The sequence below is a fragment of the Galleria mellonella genome, unplaced genomic scaffold, assembly GCF_026898425.1.
Source record: "Galleria mellonella isolate WM207_F2 unplaced genomic scaffold, CSIRO_AGI_GalMel_v1 utg515, whole genome shotgun sequence".
In the NCBI taxonomy this organism is placed as follows: Eukaryota; Metazoa; Arthropoda; class Insecta; order Lepidoptera; family Pyralidae; genus Galleria; species Galleria mellonella.
The window spans coordinates 648789-672516 of record NW_026442107.1 but is presented as its reverse complement, the minus strand read 5'-3'; the positions used below and the strand labels follow the sequence as shown (position 1 = coordinate 672516).

At 32.4% G+C, this 23728-nt stretch overlaps 1 protein-coding gene across 3 annotated transcripts in view; it reads right to left on the bottom strand.

Moving 5' to 3' along the window:
• Positions 1–9477: 9477 nt before the first annotated feature.
• LOC113522695 (arrestin homolog) overlaps positions 9478–23728 on the bottom strand; it is a 128779-nt gene continuing 114528 nt past the window's right edge. For 2 of the 3 annotated variants that reach the window (XM_031914037.2, XM_031914038.2), the window contains exons 7-12: positions 20271–20339; positions 18691–18749; positions 16225–16288; positions 14290–14398; positions 12312–12453; positions 9478–11427 (exon numbers count right to left, since the gene is read on the bottom strand). In XM_031914037.2, coding sequence (XP_031769897.2) covers positions 10862–11427; positions 12312–12453; positions 14290–14398; positions 16225–16288; positions 18691–18749; positions 20271–20339 — 1009 coding nt within the window. In that variant the 3' untranslated portion in view covers positions 9478–10861. The remainder of the gene's footprint in view (positions 11428–12311; positions 12454–14289; positions 14399–16224; positions 16289–18690; positions 18750–20270; positions 20340–23728) is intronic. The other variant, XM_026908473.3, reaches the window with a different exon arrangement.

Sequence of the window (23728 nt, the reverse complement as noted above, 5' to 3'; positions counted from 1 at the left end):
ACTGGCCGTTTTTATTAGAAACTCTTTTTAAAAATAGAAGTAACGAATAATGAACGTATTCTATCAATTTTAATAATGAGTTATGAATAAAACCGGTCAGGTGCTAGTTGAACTCACACGCAGGGGGTTTTGTGCCTAAATGTATACTAATATTATAAAGAGGGAAGATTTGTTTGTTTGTAATAGATGAGGACATAAACTCATTCGATTTAAAAAAAAATCTGCTATTGAAAACTTACCCGTGAAGCAGTTGTGTTTGCATGGCTGTGGTTCGGTTTGAAGGGTGGGATATAGCGTGAATTTACAGGGTACAGAGGAATAACACCTGAGTCCTCAGGAATGGCAACGCATGGGGAGTATCATGGGCGAAACAGTATACTCTGTTATGTCCATGGTACTGCTCATGTCTCTAGGCGACGGTTACCACTTTCCATCATGTGGGCCATCAGCTTGTTTGCTATTCTAAGTTGTATAAAAAAAAACTTTCCGTTATCCGTGAAAAAACTGGTTCTATATATCCTCTATCGGTTTTTCTTTTTTAATCAATCGACTTAAAAGAATGATGTTCTCAATTTGACTGTTTTTTTTTCAACCAACTTGGAAGCCGATTTGGATTTTTTTTATCTGAAAAGATATGCTTACAGATTGGTTCTATAAAAAATTTATCAAAATCAGTTCAGTGGTTTAGTTTTGAAATTAAAATAACTGGTTTTATTACAGTTAAAGTTAGTGTTTTTTTGTGTTAATTTGTGTCAATTTAAAAATTATAATCAGTTGTTTGATCCCAAATATTATAACAGTATTATTGTCGGTAAATTACGACTCTTGTTTTGTTATATGTTAACATATAATATTTCCTGCGTGAGCAATTATTTCTATTTTAGGCAAATAGGTGGGAAGTAGATAAATATATTTTAGGTTGAGTTTTGAACACATAAAGTTACTATTTATTTACTTCTCCACAGGTAATATTAGCTTTTTAAGCATATTCATGTACTTAATAATATACCTATCAAATAATAAATACAGACTATTTTGTAATGTAGGAAAAAATAGAATAGAAAAAATAAAATAGGTTTTTATAACATAGGACGTAAACGACCATGCTGCTCACCTGATGGTAAGTGATTAAATAGTGAAATGCTAATGTAGTCCCGATCTTTTGGGTTTTTTAATGAACGATAATGAAATGGTATCCCCGTCTGCGCTATCGATATATATATATATATATATATATATATATATATATATATATATATATATATATATATATATATATATATTAAAATTGCAAGACTAATGTGCGATTTGTGATTAATATACATATTTGTTTGTGTTGTTTGCATTGATAACATTTTAAGGTCAGAGTAAAATTCCTGTTTTCCTAATAGGTCACAGGAAAAGATGTCAAGTTAGATTGCTGCTCTGGATGGAGTATTTCCATATAAACGCATTCTTAAAAACAGACCAAATTTTTATTCACCAATAATATTATAGTAGTATATTAGATTGTATAGTTACAGGTATTACTTTGTAGTTATAACGTCTTGAAATAACAGTTATGGTAATGGCAGTTTTTATTAGACGTACGGTCATCTCAATAGAGACTAACAACAATCGATATTTCGCTTGGCTTTAACGCCCCTCCTTGCATGCCTTGGCTTGTGACGGTGGCTGTGGCTGGAGGTGGGCTTAGCTTAGCATGATTGGCGGGCTGGTAGCAACATCTCTTGGGGAGGGGAAAGGGATTATTAGTAATGGGATTTAATAGCCTCGTTGCCATCAATATACCAGACCGATCTCCACACTGTTTCCCTTGAAAAAACATTGTGACTGATATTTAAAGAATTCGTCTCGATGGGCTGACAAACCTGCTTCATCCTCACCTTTCATTCCTCATTGTTACCTCGCCCGCGTGTACCGATTGTGCAAGCAAAGTTACCATTTTATTTTCACTTATCTCAACATCATCTCTTGACGTGATAGCGATACAGTTAACTTTAAAAATAAAAAATATATATAGATGCATCTATATTTAAAAGAATGGGATATATAAAGTATCTATAATGACTCATAACGATACTTATCTCTACCAATTATTTTTATTAATGTCTAAGAATAGAACTAATGTATGTATTCGTAATCAGAATCATTGACAGTGGCCGCCATTTTGATCAATAAATGTAGGTGTCTTCGATTATATACATAGAGTGTCTTCACAGAAATGCTTCGATAAGAACGGATCAACTTTTTCATACAATTTTGCATTATAAATAGTTATGAGTGATTCCTTTATAACTTTTATATTTATTTTGCCTTTAAATTTTTGCATCTATTTAATGCCTAAACGTTCATTTTAGTTATTAAATAATGCGTTAATAATACGTCATTTTATGCGTAAGTATATAGAGATAATTTGACAATTAGCAGACAAAAAGTTGACCCGTTTTTGAGACACGATGCTCTATCTATATAATCTAGAGCTAGATTTATTGACCAAAATGGCAGCCACTGTCAATGATTCTGACTGGTTTAGATTACGTACACAAACAGCTTTTAGGCATGGGCAATATCGATACCACACCAATGTCTATATATTGAGTTCCTTTTGACATTAAGAGCGGAAAAAGGTCATTGTTCATTTTAACATTCCAGATCGGATATCTATGTTCATTTCAATTGAGTTCTCTTTATTTTGATATTGTAATGAAATTATATATGATCATTTTATTGCCGTGTGGTCCCGGTATTGAATAGGCTACCCCTTCCTTTCCCGTGGGTGTCGTAAGAGGCGACTAAACGAGAGCGAGGGATAAGCAGCAGCGTCCCACTTAAAAATCTTCAAAGCCTTACTGTGGTTGCTATTCCGCTTGCCAAACGTGGTAACTACTGGCATAACCCTCTCAAGGAGGAGGCTTATGTTCAGCGGTGGACAGTTAAAGGCTGATATGATGACTCAAAATATGTAGATATAAGTATATTTGTTATATATATTTCTTTTTTTTTTATGGGTGAAAATGGTATGGTAACCCCACCTGCGCTAATGGGATACGCTGCCGGAGCACCAGTGAAGGGTGATAGATGAGAATGAAAACAGGCCAGTTAGCCCATCATGATGAATTCATCAGGAATTAACCATGACAGTTTCCAGAGAGAACCACGAGCAGGTCGACTTGGTTGGGTATATTGCTTGCAATGGGATTCTCAGTCTCCATTACTAACAATCCCTTTCCCCCCAAAAATATATATTACTCACAACTACTAGCTTTTGCCCGCGACTTAGTACATGTGAATTTTAATAATAGACTGAAATGAACCACTTTTGACAGCGTATTAAGTTAACACCATATTATAAGTTCGCTGTTCATCCACCTATGTTCCTTATGCTTGTCAAATATTATATCACGCTTGAATACTTATTAACACCTACTACTACAGGTACCTTGTCATCTGTATCTAAATGCAAGGATTGTATGCCTTAAATACATTACATTACGACATTAATTTTTTTTTTAATGGATGATAATGGAATGATAACTTCACCCGCGCTATCGGTATACCAAAGGGAGACTTTGTACAAAAGTCGATTGCTTGGGTACCATTCGTGTTTCAACCGTGAAGCAGTTGTGTTTGCATGACTGTTTTTCGGTTTGAAGGGTGGGATATAGCGTGAATTTACTGGGTACAGAGGAATAACATCTGAGTCCTCAGGAATGGTAACGCATGGGGGGTATCATGGGCGAAACAGTATACTCTGTTATGTCCATGGTACTGTTCATGTCTATAGGAGACGGTTACCACTTTCCATCAGGGGGGCTGTCAGCTTATTTGCCATTCTAAGTTGTATAAAAAAAAAAATTAAAATCGGTTGATTAGTTTTTGAGTTAATCCATTATAAAAAACGAACTATCAAATATTTCTTCTTTCTAGTACAAATAAATAAATTATAACTCATTTGAAGTGAAACGGAAGTTAACTATAATTAAAAATGTTTTTAAAGTGTTTAAAGGATATAAATATAATTAGAGCATCCTGACATCGATATGCATTCGAGCGTCTTCTAATTATGTTCGAGCACGTCGAAGGGACTTAATTCTTGTTCCGTTGAGAAGAATAGTGTTAGCAAAACAGGCATCTCTTCCACTGGCATTGTCTATGCTCAACGGTGTCATGAGCCAGTATTCGGACTTGGAATATATTAACTTGTAAACTTGTCGAATTTCGCATAAAAGCAATAAATTATTTAAAAAGTTACAGTGATTAAATTTAATTGTATATATATATATATATATATATATATATATATATATATATATATATATATATATATATATATATATATATATATATTGTGATTCCTAAGCGTGCAAATTGGGAAACTGTTGAGTTCCCTTAGTTGGTAAATATATTAAATAAAAATAATTTTATTTAGGTAAACATAATTATAGATACAGTAATTTTTTTTACAAATATATCGTTCAGTTCAGAACACAATTTCAGCTAAAAAGAAAAGTTGCTTTTTTAAAAAATTGAATTATATAAATCAGCGGTCGTCAACCAGCGGCCTGCGGTCGTCATCCTTGCAGCCTGTGGGCTGTTTTGTAAATGAAAAATTTATAAATCTAAATTTTAGGTTTAAAGGATTTTCATTTACAAAATTTTCTTTTTTATTTTATTGATTAAAACTTCTTAAATAATGAATCTTTTTTAATACTTATTAAATAAATATAATTGTCTTCTTTGAATCTCTCTGTTATTATTACTTTTTTTATTATCCATTTTTGTTTATTTTGCAAGCAAAATGTTGTCGCATTTTTATTGTAACTAATAAAGGGATCGATTATCAAGATTATGAACAAGTGCAGCCTACTTACATTATTTCACTTTTCCACTAAGAGGCCTTTGCCTGCCAAAAGGTTGCTATAAATTATGAATTTATGTGAATATAAACTATCAAGCAGTATTAGATCATTAAATTTAAGGTTTTAATATATAATTAGAATAAATTAATGAAATAAATTCGTTGCGGTATCCAGAGCAGACAAGTCCTAATTAGCAGCGCCTCTTCACGAGTATGACGGCTGTCAGCCATCATTGCTTTCAACCAAATTTTAGAGAACTCAATAATCCGGCCCTTTACTGCTATTTACCATTTATTAATATATTATTATTATTTTTTATTTATGCGAGCAAAGCCGCGGATAACAATCAGTTATAACTAAGTATATAGCTGACGTACCTCCCAAGGAGTTGCTGATAAACTCGAGCGTCTTTCGCAAACCTATTTTAACTTTGGAAGCTGAGAGCAGCTACGCTAATCTTTCACTGAATTCCTTCATTTGAATTTGCTGTGTTACACAGCGATTTACACAAACTTTTCATGTCACACACTCTACGAAATTAAATGGAAAACAAAGGAAAAAATGGTGCCTAGCATTCGTAAGTAGGTACGAGTGTAAAGTAATACATTTATGGTAAATGTACCTACGTATTATCAAACAAAGGAGCTCATTCTTAGATAAGCTCTATTGTCTATGTATAAAACAAAAGAAATATTTGATCTAACAGCGAAATCTTTATTCTATGAACTACTATAGTTTTTATATCTACATTGAATTAATTTCAGAGTTATCTATAACATATCTAATATTTTTATTAGGGGTGAGGAAGGTATTGTTAGTAATGCGGATTACAAGTCTCGTTGCTAGCAATATATCCTATCAGGTCGACCTCCACGCGGTGCCCCTGGAAACTGTTATGCTGAACAGTTAAGTTAATTAATGATTTATTCATCACGATGGGCTAACTATTCATGCCTTTTCATTCTCATCTGTCATTCCTCACTGGTGTCCCGCCAGTGTATGCCGTTAGCGCGGGCGGGGTTGCAATTCCATTATCATCCATTAAAAAAAAAACTTTTATTAATCTCTTAATTAAATTTCATTTTTAAAGACAGATTTAGGGAATAGTAATTCATAATCGATACCAATGCGCATCTATTTGAATTAATTGCATTATTTATATTCTTATATATATATATGACTTTTACCTACTTTGATGAGGTTTTGATGCAATGAAACAGATTAAGTCACATTTTTTTTTTAATTTAGATTCGGTTTGAAGAGTGGGATATGGCAGTGAATTTACAGGGTACAGAGGAATAAACTTGATTCCTCAGAAATGGTAACGCATAGGGGGTATAATGGGCGAAACAGTATACTCATTTATGTCCATAGTACTGCTCATGCCTATATCCGACGGTTACCACTTTCCATCAGGTGGGCCGTCAGCTTGTTTGCCATTCTAAGTTGCATAAAAAAATATAGAAATATTCAAAAATAATTTAAGAAAAATTATAAGTTTCTGTTTTCTTCTATTTTCTTTTCGATTTCCGAGACTAGTATGTACATTCATAATTGGTGAAAATAAAGAAAAAAAAAAGCTTAAAATTCGCTCGCTTGTTTTAATGTTTCTTTACATTAATACAACCAAGATATTAATTTTCAGGTAGACAGGAAGGTACTCGTACTTGTCAGTTACTAATATTTACCCTCATGCGAAAGTTCTATGCCCCTCCTCTGTTCTCGAAGTTCAACTAATGGATTCATGTTACAGATACGTGACAGCTGGCTATGGCAGCTTTGCTAATGACATTCTTGGTAAAGCGAAATGGCCTGCCACTCGCAATGTGTGGTCTAACCTCGTGATACCAAGAGATCAAAGACTACTGGGAAGTTTAATCACCAATACATCTTGTAGTTCGTTTCATTAAAACTTAGTAAAAGATAACAAATTTTTATTGAAATTATTGCATAAACACTTCTCTGAATAAAATTAGTGGGAAATCAAAATTTTCGATTAGTTAATCGGTTTTTAATTTGTTGCTATTGGATTTAAGCTGAAGGGGCAATGGGTTGGTCACACAGTTCGAAGAACCAACAACTAATGAGGAAGAAAAGCTCTTGAGTGGCGACCCTGTACAGGCAAAGGCAGTGTAGAACGATCCTCCAGACCGGACTGGATTTCTAGTATGAAATCAAATAGCAAGTATTACGTATAACAGATTTCAAATTATAATTTCACAATGAAATAAAATAAAATTTAAAATGAAAAGGAATTTAATTTAATTTTTTATTTTTTAATCTCTATACGATTTTGGTTCAACTCTTTTAACCCTTCAGATCCTATAACGTTTCGGAGCATGTTTTCCCTCTTTATTACTGTATATAAATATCGGTGTGAGTCCATTATGACCACTTATCTTTTCGAAGTCAACGTCGCCGTTTTGTCCCTTAATTTTCTCTTGCAATAAAATGATGTCGAGTAACAAAAGGTAACACGAAAGATTGATTATAATTAAGTACAAATATATAAAATATATAAATTGTAAGGTTTCTGGTGTAATCATCATGATGGGCTAACTGACCTACTGTCATCCTCATCTATTATTCCTCACTGCTTCTCCGCGACGTATACCAATAGAATAAGCGAGATCATAATTTTATTGTCATCCATTTAAAAAATCCCTTGTTGAAGTGTAATTTCGTTTGTTTTTATTGGAAACAAACTATATTACTGTGTCCGTTTGACAGGAAAAATGAATGATTTGTATGATAGAAACAGTATTTATTTCAATTTCAATTTATTTATTGCATTCTACAATATTATTATTAAAGATCTTAATAATAAATAAAGTATATTGTAGACCCTGCCGGGCTCAGCAATTAGAAGCGAGGAGGTCGTTGTTTTTAAAATTTTCATATGGATGACAAAAACTTTTATATAAAAAATAATATTAAGTTTATTTTTATTAATTTGATTGATAAGTTAATTTATTTTTATATTTCATAATTAATTACTTTTTAATCAAAACATTTTTATTGAATTGAATTTAGTTTATAAATAAAGGCTATCAAATTTTTATTTCATTAATTTATTTCTAAATTAATTTAATTGTTTTTACGAATTTTTTACCAATTTAATGAGTTACAATAAATTGCATATTAGAGGAATCTTTAAAAAAAAGGTAATAAGACGGAAGGACGAAAAGTAGGAAAGGAGGAAAAGAAGAAAGAGGAAAGATGAAAAGAAGGAAGGAAAGAAAGAAATCTCGAAACTCTCACCTATACTCGTATAATACAAATAACAGTCTCTTCGCAGGTGGAAATGTCTAATGTCATATATGCAGCAATATTTATGAATATTTTTAATATGATATATATATTTTTTAATTTAAAAAAGTGTTTATTTGTTTGTTACTTACTATTTTCCGCTTTAATGGCTTAACCAATTTTAACGTGATTTGGTAACGTACTATTTGGAATAGAAAAGGACATAGGATACCTTTTATACCGGTCAATCAATACAATTACGTCGCGGTCAGGCGGACGAAGTCGCAGGTTAAGGCTAGGCATCATATAATGATAGTTACCTGATCATGCGGCATTAAACTATAGTGAACTAAGTCTGTATTAGTAAGTTTTGAAAGTTTGTACGTAGCACTTACTGCATACTTAATATTAAGTCTTTCAAGGTATTCCAGGGATGGTAAGGTCATTTCGAGGTAAATTATGTGAAGCTATTGTAATAACTTTGCTGTATAGAATTTTTTTGTGCAACTTAGAATGGTAAATAAACGATCCACATGATGGAAAATGATAACCGTCGCGTATAGACATGAGCAGTACCTTGGACATAACAGAGTATACTGTTTCGCCCATGATATCCTTCATGCGTTTCCATTATATAATTAATTTATACAACCGTGATCACATATAGCTGTTTGGTTGTTATATCAACAAAGCTGATCCTAAATTCAATTGTATTTTTTTTTTATATATTTTCACTAATTGTGATTAAAAAAAAATTCCAAAATGAGGAATGTATGTCTAAAAAAGGCAAATAAGATCGATTCATAACATAGGGCCAATTATGAACCCATTTGGACAAAGAAGAGAGAAGAAATAAATAAAATAATAAATTGAATAAGAGAGAGTAATCGTCTAGGATCTCTCTCTCTTTCTCTCTCTCTCTCGTTCAATTGTATTGTCTCCATATTCATATTTATCACGTTACATCAGCCGTTAAATATCTACTACTGAACATAGTCCTCTGCTAGTAGTTGCTACGCTTGGCAGGTAGGTTGGCAAATGCAGATAAGCATTGATGATGATTTAGAGAAACGTTGCTGCCAATCCATCAACCGTTAAGCTCCCTTAGTCGCCTCTTACGACACGGAAAAGGAAGGGATGGCCCATTCAGTACCGGGACCATATAGCTTATTCATATTGGTATGATGGAAATAGTCTTGTGTCTTAATAAATATATTTTTAAAATCTTCATTAGAATGTTTTTGGCGTTGCATTTATAGTATGTTATTATCATTTGTGATCTTTACTTTGTTATTATAGTAGATTTATTAAGTAAATTGTAAAAAAAAAGGATTTGAAGAAAACAAAATAAACAACTATTATTCCACATAACAATTAATTTAATTTTAAAAATATGATACAGAAATGAAAGGAACATGTTTCTACACAATTTAATACTAACACAGACTACAATTTAATAAGCGTAATATCCATTCAGGCTTCATTTTCGGCACTGGCCAAGTCTTCTGACAAAGACCTTATATCTAATTGACCAAAATCATGCTTTTGTTTCCAATAAGTAATGTAAATTTTTTGAAAAATTATACATTTACAGTAAATTTAATTTAATTACAAAAGTGCATCTAAATTGGATATATTATATTTTTGTCTCGTATTGTGAATATTTGAGATGCCTAATTTAATATTTTTTTTTATTGTTGTCAAATTAAATAAATATATTTGTGGATATTATACACTTACTGTTAATTGTTTAATATAATATTTTCAAATTCAATAAAATTACAAATTTAAAATGTTCTATTTACTTATTAATTATTTAGAAATATTCAAATATAACATACATTCAAATATGAAAACTAAAAGCAGGCATGAGTGGTCTTATTTTGTAAACATTAGAATATTTACTAACATTATAGGTTAGATACCTAATTAGAGTAACACATTCTAAATGACTAGATTAGCAATTCGTTCATTTCAGACCAATTTAGATTGACGCCGTTAGTACATATCTACATTTTTATATAATCATTTAAAAAGTATAATTTTATGCAAGAAAAATTTCTGTTATAGCATTCACTGTTATAATAATATATCTATAATAATAGTAATAAACAAATATTATTAATATAATATATATATTGATAAAAGAAAAGATAAAATCAGTATCTTGAATATTCTTTTAAGGAAACGTTTAAACCCGAACCTTTTTCTTAAAACAATATGGTTTAAAAAAATGACAAAAAATTTGAGCCACCCATACCAACGCTAACTAGATGCATTGTTAAGTTAGTATATGGGACTTAAACTTTTTATTCTTTCCGTCCACGTCTCATTTAGTTTCATGAGATGTTCAGTTTCAATAGTTGAAAGCTAATCATTTCGATTTCACCTTCTATGAATACAATTGTCAAAAGATCTAAATTTTACTGATTAAAACTAATTATAATAATATGTCTTTTAAACTTCCACTCAGTTGCTTGAACACACATATGTACCATGTTAACTGTGGTTATAACTGTGACACATAAAAACACATTAAAGTAGTTATGTGATGTGTCGATATAGTTCAATACACTCTCCATCGGCTATGAGTGCCTTCTTCTGTCTATACAACAAACAGCCCGCTTCAAATTCTCCGCAAAACCACTTTTATTAATTTGGACCTCTTTCTTGCAATCGGCAATAATCACTGGCTTTTCTGGTTCTTCAGTCTTTTTATCACCTTTATCTATATTTAATTCTTCATCGGATCACGTATCTGAACCGTGGTATTTCACGATAAGGTCCAATTCTTCATCAGGCTTAGCCAGACGCACCTCAGTCCCTTCAAATACCTTGGGTCTTTCTATTTTATTCTCTATATTGACTAGTACATCAGCAATACAGCGATGATCTTCGGGAGATTTCACTTCAGTATCTTCATTGTCAATTTTTTCTTCACATTTGTCTTCTTGACTTTTGCCAGGTTGACAACAAACGACACTATCTTTATTTCGATTTTCTGTGACCGTTAAATTACACGATGAATCGTCATCGCTGTTTTCTTTGCCTTCTAAAATTACTTTGGGGGATGTATCTTCTGTGACGGTTTCAACTGGTGCCTCGCTATGACAAGAGTGTGTGAGAATAAACGGAAGTTTGACAGATAAATCACCTCCCATTTTACTGAGTATGCATTTGACTTTAACGTAATAGGATACGTAAATGGCAAATACGTTGCGGTCTTCGGGAGAGTTACTGCAAACGACTGTCGATGCAAGACTTGCGCCGGTTTTTGAATATGAGTCCTCTAAAGCTATCCAGTTTTTGGTGACGCCTGAGAACAATTTTTGATTTTATTTATATGGCTCATCATATCAACCGTTAACCACTACTGAACACAAACCTCCCCCTTAAGGTGCGTTTTGCCAGTAGTTGCCACTCTTGACAGGGGGGTTGGCAACTACAGTTAGGTTGGTGATGTTTTAAGAGGGACGCTGATCATTTCTCGATCATTAAGATCCCTAGTCGCCTTTTGCGACACACAGGAAATAAGGGATGGCCCATTCATTACCGCGACCACACGGCAATTTATGGGGATATACTTTTATTAATCATCTTCTCGTCACTTAATAATTAGATGACCCATTGAATGAAAAATAGTAGCAGTGAAATAATAAGTACAGTACAATAATAAAATATTAATAGACATGAACAACATCCACAAATATCACAAAGCGTATGGTTTCCGTTCATTTGTTATCACTTGTGAAATATTTGCTATTATCTCTATTGTGTCAAAGATGTACAATCTTTGACACAATAAAGATACTGCCATATTATTATTTAACAACAGAAATAACACTTTCATTGCTACTTCCTAGAAATAAGTATAATGGTTGTATTCGTGTAGAAGATTCATTATTGATTATTTATTATGATTGCAAGCAGGTTAAACTGCCCTTACTGTCACTGTTGTGGTATCTCAAATGGGATACTTTAGCGGTGACTAAATTTGTTTATTATTTCTTTTTCTTTTATTTATTTATTTTATTTTAAAATGTACTAACACTAAGCAAATATTATGTTACTAACAAATTAGGTCATTGTAGCCTGTAATAATAAAGATTATTATTTTTATTCTCATTCACTCTCTCTCTCTCTCTCTCTCTCTCTCTCTCTCTCTATCAGCTTCAGTATATTCTTAAGGTTTCGATTTACCTCTGTCAGGCAACAAATTGAAAGTCTCTGTGAGTCGTTGTCCAGGTCTGACGCGGGTACCTATACACTTTACAGACGCTACAACATTCTTGAACTTTCCATTGGAGAACATACACACGTCCACGTGTTGTATCACCAGTGTCTGAAAACAAATTCATTAATTACTCCTAAGTTATAGATATATGCTCCACGAAAAGTGCGTTTGTCGAGGTTATGTTCAAGAAAACGGTAATAGTCAAGAATATATGGATTTTCTTCACAGATTATAGTTTTGAGTATACTTATTCATTATACTTTATAGATAATGTTTTTTTTTTTTCCTTTTCTAATTGTATGTTGTAATTTAGCTGTTTATTTATTAATGTACTAAAATATTTTCAATTTATTATGTTTACGAAACATCTCGTCAATTGTCGAAGTGTTATCAGTATCGATGTCACTACTTTGTACTTGTGATACCGACAATGCACATTATAATAGATAACATAAAAGCTTTTGTGATAACATGACCTCTACTCTAAGTTCCAATTTAATACTATATACTTGTTATTGTGGAAAATATAAACAATAAAGAGAACCTTGGAGCAACAACCGGACAAGATAGGTACGACTTTACGACACAATAAATAAGTCTTGAACGTTGTTGCACTGACCTCTGTGTTACGAGCTATGTTGAGCGAACCATAAAAGTGCAGTAGCAGGGAACTGAAGAATAAGAATAAATATCCAGGTAGAATCGACACATCCGTAGATTTAATAATATCTACGTATATTGTGTACAATTAAGTTTGTAAACTCTTATTTGAACTTTATCGTGACATTGTGGAATGACCTTTTCCGTGACGTGTTTCCCGAGATCCATCAAACGTTGCATGAAAAAACCCTTAGTGAAACGGCATAGCGCGGCCAATTATTGGAAGCATAATATTCTCTTTTTGGCAGCGTTGCCAGATTGGATATTTTTTTGTACATTTTTCTGTTTGCCAAATTTTTAAGAAATGGAATCCTTGGAGAAATTTTTGGACAAAACTTTGAAAAACTTTAGTAGTTTTTTGAGCAGTTTTAGTACTAGTAAAGTATGTATAGGTAGCAAAATAGAGAATGAGATAAGAGGAGAGGGTAAGACAAGCTAAAAGTAAGAACAGAAAGAATAATCTGTTTTTCAGAAGCCGGCGTCCCTGAGCGCATTCACAAAGGAAGGTGCATAAGTGTCGTTTCTACCTAGTCTATCAATTCTTATGTCTGAAGCTAAAACTTCGTACGACTCTGTTTTATTTAGGTGTTGTATACACAATTGGCTAGTGTTATTTGGTGCTGGTTTGTTGTAGTAAAGTGAATAACAAATGAGATGCGTTGTTATATTTAATCTTAATAATGAATATATGTATATATACTATATTTTACTCCGCAAAAAGAAAAACAAGCAATTTTAATCCTGACAAAATACGACAATGGATAATAAGACGTTTGATAGACATATTAAATTGAAACATTTGAATTTAGAACACGGGATCGTGTGTCCAAAAAATTGTGCTGATTTAGCAAGATTTTTCGCAAAGAAAAACGGATGCGTTCGACGTAAAATTTTTATGTAAAATTTTTATATATTTATTTCAGGCAACAAGTTTTATTATAATCATAAGCCTATAAATATATACATATCTAATAGTAATTTAAGAATATATAATATTCTTCACACGTTGTGTTGGCGACGGGCGTGATACCTAGTATCAGGTTACAAATAATAAATCCCATCGGTCGCAAAAATAATTATCAGAATCGGCACTGAATTGATAAAGTAAAAAAAAAATACAGACGGATTTAGAGTTCCTTCTGCAACTGGCTTATAAAGCTATGATTTACTTTTCTCTAGCTGAATCCTAACGAGCAATCCAGTTATAGATAAAAAAATATAATTTACTATAACATCAAGAATTATAGTTTCAAAAACTATACCTTTCAATTTATAAATACAAACCTTTATACCTCGTACAGTTTTGGACGAATGGTTGGCGATAACAACACTGCATTTTACCGATTCTCCGTGATAATACGTCGCTTTATCCAACCACGCTTCAAGCTCCACTCTGTTGGAAATATTGTTATTGTTAAAGGAAATCACGAATAAATGTTATACACAGTGCTCCTTTGATATGATCCCTTGTGGTGTGCGGGAGGAAGTTGACTGTAATGGTGGAAAGTGCGTATATTGATTCAATTTCGTCTACAAAGGTCGAGTTAGTAAATATAGTTATTTCTATAGAGGAAAAACAAATTTTAAGATAATATGCTACTGGCATCATATAATTTTATGAGACAAAAGAAAAAAAAAAAGAAAAAATAAAAACAAGTATATATTAGGATACACATAAAAAAAATGCAAGTTAACATATTTTAATTAGTATTAGATATAGAGAATACATATGAAGAAGTACCAAATATATATATATGTTTTTCTTTCCGCCCTAGGGAATGCCGTTTCCCGAAATGTTCGAAGCCAATTACACTTTGCTAACGGGATCGAAGCTACATTGCGTGATAGAATATTTTATGAGGAGTTCTGTAGAAGAATCAAAGTGACTAATTTGGTCCGAACGATTGGCAAGCAATTGGCAATTAGTCGGTCACATAGACAAAATTGCAATAACTGATGGGGAGGAAAAGTTCTCATGTGTTCACTCCGTATAGACAAAAGCATAGCGTAGGGCGATATCCAGCTATAATTAGTTTTCGTAGCTTCTAATGGAAATGTAAACACACGAATAATTAATTACAATACAAAAATCGATTCGAAATCGATTTGTGAATTGTATCCCAATAGTAGATATAATTTGAAAAAAAAAAATATTGATTACTTAAATGAATGTTTCCATTTATTACTAATTTCATTTAGAGTATGTTTCAGTGATAATTTCAACAAAGCCTGATTATCTTTTCATTGAGTTCTATTGAAATAAACTACAGATAGAGCAATGACCTCAACTGTGATATGGGGATCAATGGATGCGGGTAATGATAGCAATCTATAGGGAAAACCTACGTTCAGCAGCGGACTGTGAGCGACTGTGAATAGTTGGAACTAAAATAACAATGAATGTAAATCCTTATTAATACTTTAAACGTGAAAATGATTTTGTTTATTTATGTTTAACTTCTTAACATCTTAACAGCTCAACTAATCGCTATAAAAAAAAAAGTATTTTTCAGACAATACACTCGAGCAAGGTTGCGGGTAAAAGAAACAAGCGACCAAACACAGGGCTCCGCGGGCTACTGCTCCACCACGATAATGCGCCCGCCCACACCGCAATCAAAACGAGGGACTTCCTATACAGCACACCGGTCAAACTCCTGGGTCACCCTCCTTACAGCCCTGATCTAGTATCGTGTGACTTCTTCTTATTCCCAAAAATAAAAAATCAGCTCAAAGGGATACAATTTTCATCGCCGGATGATGCGCTCTCATCAGACACCTCGTTTACAGCCTGCTCGAAGGCTATAAATGAGGTGTTTGCGGTGGACTGGAAAAAGTGTTTCGAAAACTGGTTCAGACGCGTGAAACATTGTATAGAGGCTGGTGGAGAGTACTTTGAAAGGATGTAATAAAAATACCTATAGAACATTTTTTTAGGGTCGCAAAACTTTCTGAGTGTCCTACGTAATAGATAGGTTTATACATATATACATCAATACATAATAAACAGGAGTAAAAAATACTACGCGGACAAAGTCGCGGGTATCAGCTAGTATGTACAATTTAAATTACAATAATCTGTTGCAAAATGTTAAAGGTAATACGATTCGCGCATAAGAGTTCCGATTTAATGAATTGTTGAGGCACAATGAAGGGCCCGCGAGAGAATAGAGGTCTATTTTATTGTTAAAAGTAATTGGCAGTAAAATGGAAACTCACCTTCCATCGGATAATATGAAGGGCTTCTCGACGGTTACCCGCGGCGGCACTGGTACCACGTACTCTGTGAACATATAAACATGAAATAAATTTATATTTTAAAAGGTTGCCAATCTCAAAAACTCTACTGGCATTTCATATTAACAATGGATTAGATTATTTTAATTATATACTTGAAACAAATTCTAGATATAGATACAAGAACATACTAAAGCAACAACTAAACTAAAAAGATGGAGACTGTATACAAAAGTCGTTTGCTTGGATACTTCTGTCCCACTCGTGTTTCTACTGTGAAGCAGTCGTATTTGCATGGTCGTGTTTCGGTTTAAAGAGTGGGATTAGGTAGTGAATTTACAGGGTATAGAGGATTAACACCTTAGTCCTTAGGAATGACAATGCATGGGAGGTATCAAGGGCGAAACAGTATACTCTGTTCTGTTCATGTGTATAGGCAACAGTTACCACTTTCAATCAGGTGGGCCATCAGTTTGTTTGCTATTCTAAGTTGCATAAAAATTATATTAGAATTTTATTTCTATTATATTGGGTAACCAACAAAATACACAAAGGTTCTTTTATCCTATTTATTATGTCCTAATAAAAACATTTTTCGATCTAGTTACCTTACATATCACCAACATTCAATTGGTATAAGCGACTACTAGATGGATATAGGTGTGCTTGCACAACCAAACAAAATGTACAATTAGGTACTTAGACTTCATATCTAGCGGCAAATTGTATAAATTAAGATGTTTTTACTTTTGATGATTAAATAAATAGTACCTATATAAATCCAGATAAATCAGCTTTTTCTTATCGTTCTGAGGCACCAGTTTTTGTAACTGGGTAGTCCATATTTAATGAAGCCGGGCGAGGCATTAATTAGGTATTGGCTAAGTAGATTTTTCTTTGAGCCAACTTTGATAACGAAATTTTAAATTAGCGTAGTCTAGATGTTTTGTGTTTTGTTTGTAATAGGCACCGTACACGATCTAAGTAATTTTGAGATTTAGTTTCGGAGAATTTAATTAATTATGTTTAAGTTAACTATACCTGTTGTTTTAATTCTAACTAAGAACTGAATAAACTTTAAGAGAAGTTATTGAGATCCTCTTCTAAGTAAGGATTACAAACTGATCCTGAATATATTATAAAGGAAAATGGTTTTTCATAAGTTAAAAATTAATAATAATATTTCTATTTAGTATTTATTGAGTTTAAACTTTTGTTGTTCTACGAGTGATTCTATTAAATGTAGTTAATATTACCTTATTATTTAACTATTATTACATTGTTTAGAGAAATATACTATCCTTAAAATTTTATAACCGAATGCCATATTTTTAAGTTGATAAATAATCATGAATCTGTATAAAAAAATTAATAGTATAAATCGTATTTATATCGGCTTTACTTACATAGGTATTTATTTCAAAGAAACGTGTCTATGAATAACATGGATCTTGTCGAATCCGAAACTAATCGACAATTTCCAAAGATATGTGAGTAAAGCTGGTATAAATAATGATTTTTTGTATTTACTAATTACAAAAATTAAAATTTTACACAAAAACATGTTGATTAAGAATCCGCATAGGTATTTATTAATGCTAAATATATTGAAACACCATATTTTAATAATTAATATTTTGAAAAAAAAATAAGTATGATAGAATTTATATTTGATGATATGATATAGTTGTATATAATGATAATATTAATATTATTCCCTACATCTGTGTGCTGTTTGTTAATAAATCAAGAAATCATATAAATAATGACCAAATTCTTAACGTCTTTCTAATAGTTATGCATCTATTAATGCAGTTTAACTCAAGGTAGTTAATATCAAATAACCTTTATGGGTACAGAGGATTAACAATTAAAAATTAGGTCCTCAGTAATGGTAAATCATGGAGTAGTAAAATATTCTAAGATATTAAGGCACTGCTCATTTCCAAAAGTGATGGTTCATTCCTGTCATAAAATACTCCATTAGTTTATTTGCTATTGTATCTATTGTACCAGAGGGAGACCTTGTACAAAAGTTGATTGCTTGGGTACATTTGTATTTCAAAAGCAGCTGTGTTTGCATTGTGTTTCAAAAGTGATGGTTAACACCTGATTCCAACGTGGAGAGTCTCATGGGCAAAACAGTATACTCTCTTATGTCCATGGTACTGCTCATGTCTACAGGCGACGATTATCACTTTCCATCAGGTGGACCGTCAGCTTGTTTGCCATTCTAAGTTGTATAAAAAAATAATAATAATAAAACCATACATTACCGTAAACCAGAATGTATTTCAAGATATCTAAATCTTTTTCAAAACTCCTCGTTTATAATGCTCGTCTAATAAAATAGGTCTTATTAATCATTCAACGTTAAAATGAAGAATTACACAAAAACAATCGACTATAGAAATAATATTACCGTGGAATTTAATAAAATCAACTCACCAGTTTCCTTCTTTGGGCAGCAATTCTCGTCCGATTCCAATTTTATTTTATTTTTGAGCCTGCAATAGAAAGTTTGATTCAGTAAATTGTTAACAGCTGGCTTTAATTTAAACAGCTGCTGCTTGCTACTCTCTAATTAACTTTCATCTGTGACTTTATATCAGACACAATAAAACGTAATGGAACTATGAACTCTATTATTATAATTAATTATAGTGCAACTTTCCTTGTATAAAAAATATATCTAATTAGATATATTTCATTTATGTATTATTTTTTTATATATAATTTATTAGTGTATTTATTTATTTAGTTTTATTCAATGTTTTAGCAATGATGAATATAAAATAAATGATGTTAGAGCAAACATATTAATTTACATATTGTGACTACGCGTGCAATATATTTTTAAAAGCTATAATTTCTCTACAGTATATCGAAAAAGTATATAGACTAAACCCAATGATAGGATATAATTTTCTATGTATATGTTATGCGACTTTTACAAATTTTGAACCGATTTCGATAATTCTTTTTACAATCTACAGTATTTACTTCAATGTTTTATTAATAAACCATATTAGCTATCTCACATATTTTTAAAAACATGAAAAAAAAAATTAGTTTCATAAATACTATCTTTGGGTTTCAGGTTGGTTCAACTTCTATTCTATTTCTGTATCACTAATAATGCAAAATTGGTATTCTATAAAAAAGTGGTGGCAGTGGTGATTTATGGCAGTGATATATGGTCACACACTGTTAGAAGTATGATGTGGCAAGTCACTCAATGCAATGAGCTAAGCTTACAACTACGGCTCAGAGATTCACAGAGTGATAGAATTCGAAATCTTGTTATGTCAGAAGAACTAAAAGTAACTGTAATGTCTATAGATATGTAAGCTGAATTGTCATACACTTCGAGTAATCGATAACCGATTACGAAGAACGGTTCAAAGAGAAGGGGAAGGCATTGTTAAAAACAAGGAGAAGCGGCCCCATTGATGACAATATATCCTATCAGGACGACCTCTAACTGCGCTGTTCCCCCTGAAAACCATCGTGGTTGATTCTTGTTGAATTCATCATAATGAGTAAGTAATCATTTGCTTTCACCCTCACCTATCATCTCTAAATGGTATAAAAATAGTAGAAAAATAATGTAAATATCTATCTGGTATAGATGGGGTTACCATTTCATTTTCAGTCCATTAAAGCCCTAAAAAATAAGTGGCATACAAAATTACCGATAGGTGCTTTTTAAATATCGTTCGCATAAGAAAGAATAAAACACTGAAACGTTATCTCATTCTTTCTTATGGATTAGGTAGCGGTAACGATTCTATCGACAGATTTATTTGGCAGTTTTCTATGATAATAGATATGAGCCCCTATGAGATATTGTGACGACCTCAAAAGTGTTACAGGTAGTTGCTGGACGCAAGATCCAGGATCATACTTTGTGGAAAAATATGAAGGAGACCTTATATTTAATAGTGGACTATAGATGAGTTAAAATGATGATGACGATGATGTATAAAAAAGAAATGTCTGTTTATATAATTTATCAAGTTACGTACATAGATTTAGCTGAGAGAGACTTTAGATCTCGCACTAGGATTTGTGCTGGCGTCTCCGAGCTCTCATCTCTTCCGTATTGCCAAACAAAATGTTTTTATTAATTTCTTATATGCCAATTTTAAAAAATATTATAAAGAGAAAAAAATTTTTTTTTTGTTTGAATCGAGTAAACTCACAAAATACTTAACCGATTTTGAAAATTCTTTCGCCTATAGAAAGTTACATTAAAAGCTACATATGAGTATAAACGCAGTCGAGGCGATATCGCTAGTACCTAATATACTCAAAAAGGGGGGAAAGGGATTGTTAGTAATAGAGACTGAGAATCCCATTGCTAGCAATATACCCAACCAGGTCGACCTCCTCGTGGTTCTCCCTGGAAACTATCATGTTTAATTCCTGATGAATTCATCATGATAGGCTAACTGGCCTGTTTTCATTCTCATCTATCACCCTTCACTGGTGCTCCGCCAGCGTATCCCGTTAGCGCAGGCGGGGTTACCGTACCATTTTCACCCATTGAAAAAAAAATATACTCAAAATAACATTGTGGTGAATTCCAAATGTATTTATTCATCACGATGGACTAACTGACTTGCTTTTTCATTTTCACCTATCACCTCTCACTAGGATCTCACCAGCGTATACCGTTAGCGAAGGCGGGGTGACCATTCCATTATCGTCCATTAAAAAAAAAAAATATTCAAAATAGCTAAGAACGGAAGTTGGACCGTTAAATAAAAAAAAGTTTTCAAAATTGGTTCACAATTAACAAATGTACGGTTTGTTTTGTTTATTATAATATAGAGGTAATTTAAAAGAAAAAAAAAGTTCGAAAATATTAAAAACCATAGTATTTTTTTTTAGTAAGTTTCACTTATGTAGGTATTATAAATATAAATACATAATTATAATATATGTATATATGCCATAATTTGAGAAAAAGATTATTTTCGACAAGAACATTTTCAAGTTATTCCCACTGTATAATTTATTATGTATCAAATCGTAAATTATATTATATATATATATATAAATAAATTGCCGTGTGATGCCAATATAGAATGGATCACCCCTTACTTTCCAGTGGGTGTCGCAAAAGGCCACTAGGTAATCTTAATAGTCAAGGAAACAGCAGTGTTCCTCTATAAACATCACCAAAAGCTAACTGCGGTTGTTAACCCGCCTGCCAAGCAAAGTAACTGCCACTAGCAAAAGCCTTCTTTATGGGAGAGGATATATAAACGACTGATAAAATGATGACGAAATGGTATAAATAACCTTAGCACGTTGTGATTTATTTTTTTAATAAACTTTCAGCGTTTTTCTCATTTTTATCATTTAAAAAATATTATGTACCTAAGTGCGACTCGTAATATGGTGTGCCATACTGCCTTCACCGCGAAGCAGAGCATTACGAAAAATCGTTATCATACATTTTATATGAACCATTATACAAAAGAGGTGCGCTGCGGCGTGACAGAATATAAAAGGAAGTACTTGTATTTTACAGATCATTTAAATAAAAATCATATGAAATTTGGATCATAATCATACATTTATTATAGCCAAAGAGCCCGTGATGATCTTTGTTATAATTTAACACTGAAAGTTTCCCATCGTTCCTAACACAGGTAAGAATGATCAGGGAGTATACAGTGTAGATCATCGTGGCTTCTGCAGGTCACCATATTCTTATACTTCTTGTCCTGTTCTTTACGCCCTTCATCTTGCACGAAGGAGGACCTGAATAAGGCAACCAACTATGTTGTGAAAGTTGCTAAGTTCTAGTCGAAATATATATAGGTTTGTCTATTGACTTGAAAGAAGAAGAAAAAGTAAACATATTCCGGTCACGCGAGCGAAGTCGCGGGTAAAAGCTAGTGAATAATAAAAATATTTTTATAAAAAACGGTAGGACCAAGCACAAGTATTTTAAACAATAATAATAGACGAGTTAATAAACTATTTATTATTAAAAAAAGTCAATATTGGTACAGAATGTGTGACTATATTGCGTAATATAACAATATAGTAATGAAACAATAGGGTAACAGAAGAATACTCGTAGTCGAATGAAGAACTTTTTTTTAATGAATTACGTTGTAGTACAGTCCACTGTAATTGGTACAAAGCTTCTAAGATTCTAATAATCTAAATAAGCCTCTTCAGAGGAGTTGAAAAAATCCACTTTACATATAAATTTTATTGTAAAACCATATATTTAGAACTACTTTTTTATGTGATTTGTACGTGAGATCGCGTTACAGAATCTAGTATAATACGGCTTTCTCCATACCAAATAGTACATTTCATTACGATTGGATGAGTTGTTAAGTTACCAACAAGTAAGAAACAAACTCATTCTCACAAACACATTAGTAAGGATAACCTGCTGATGAAAAATAAATTAATTCTTTAATAATGCACTCTCGGTGCGAGTGACCTACAAAACTCGGCCGGGTTATACAAAATTAATCCTGTTATGAGCCATGTAAAGCGAGGTTTTATACGCTGTGGTTCTAGCATGTTCTAACCATATATTCTCAAACTATTTTAGATAAGGGACCCCTTTTTCCAAAAAAAAAACTTTGCAGTTGGTTAAGTGAACAAACTTGACAACATTTTCTCATCAAAATTTAATAAAATGCATAAACATAACATTTAGTAAATATCAAGTGTATGTAATTCCTAATTATTAGTATAAGTTACGTAACCAGAGGGAGACTTTGTACAAAAGTCGTTTGCTTGGGTACCTCCATACCATTCGTGTTTCAACCGTAAAGCAGTTGAGTTTGCATGGCTGTATTTCGGTTTGAAGAGTGGGATTTGGCGTGAATTTACAGGCTACAGAGGAATAACACTATGGTACTGCTCATATCTATAGGCGACGGTTACCACTTTCTATCAGGTGGGCCGTCAGCTTGTTTGCCATTCTAAGTTGTATAAAAAAAAACATAAAAAATACTTAAGTAAAAATAAATCAATAGGTTTTTTTTTTTATAAAACAAAGGTGGTAAACAAGCATACAACCTGTTTGATGGTAAACGATTACTGTAGTCTATGAATACTTGCAACACTAGGGGTGTCACGTGCACATTTCCGGCCTTGAAACCTTAATGTGCCCTTTTTAAAGAACCCCATATTGTAATCTCTAGAGAAAACCAATAAGGAGATCATTTCACAGCCTGAGTGTTCGCAGAAGAAAATTCCTTTGAAACGGCATTGTGACCATTTAGGTTCGAGCATGTGAGGATGAATTCCCTGTCAATGAGAGCGGTACGATAATAAAAGGTGGTATAAGCATCATTTCAAACAATTTCTCAGAACACAATCCATTATACAAACGATAGAACACAAAAAGGGAGGCCATGTCTTGCCTTAGACTTAGGGCTCGATATCGACTGTATGATTTGTACAATAATATTCTACAAAGCTTACAGGCGAAACTCTAACT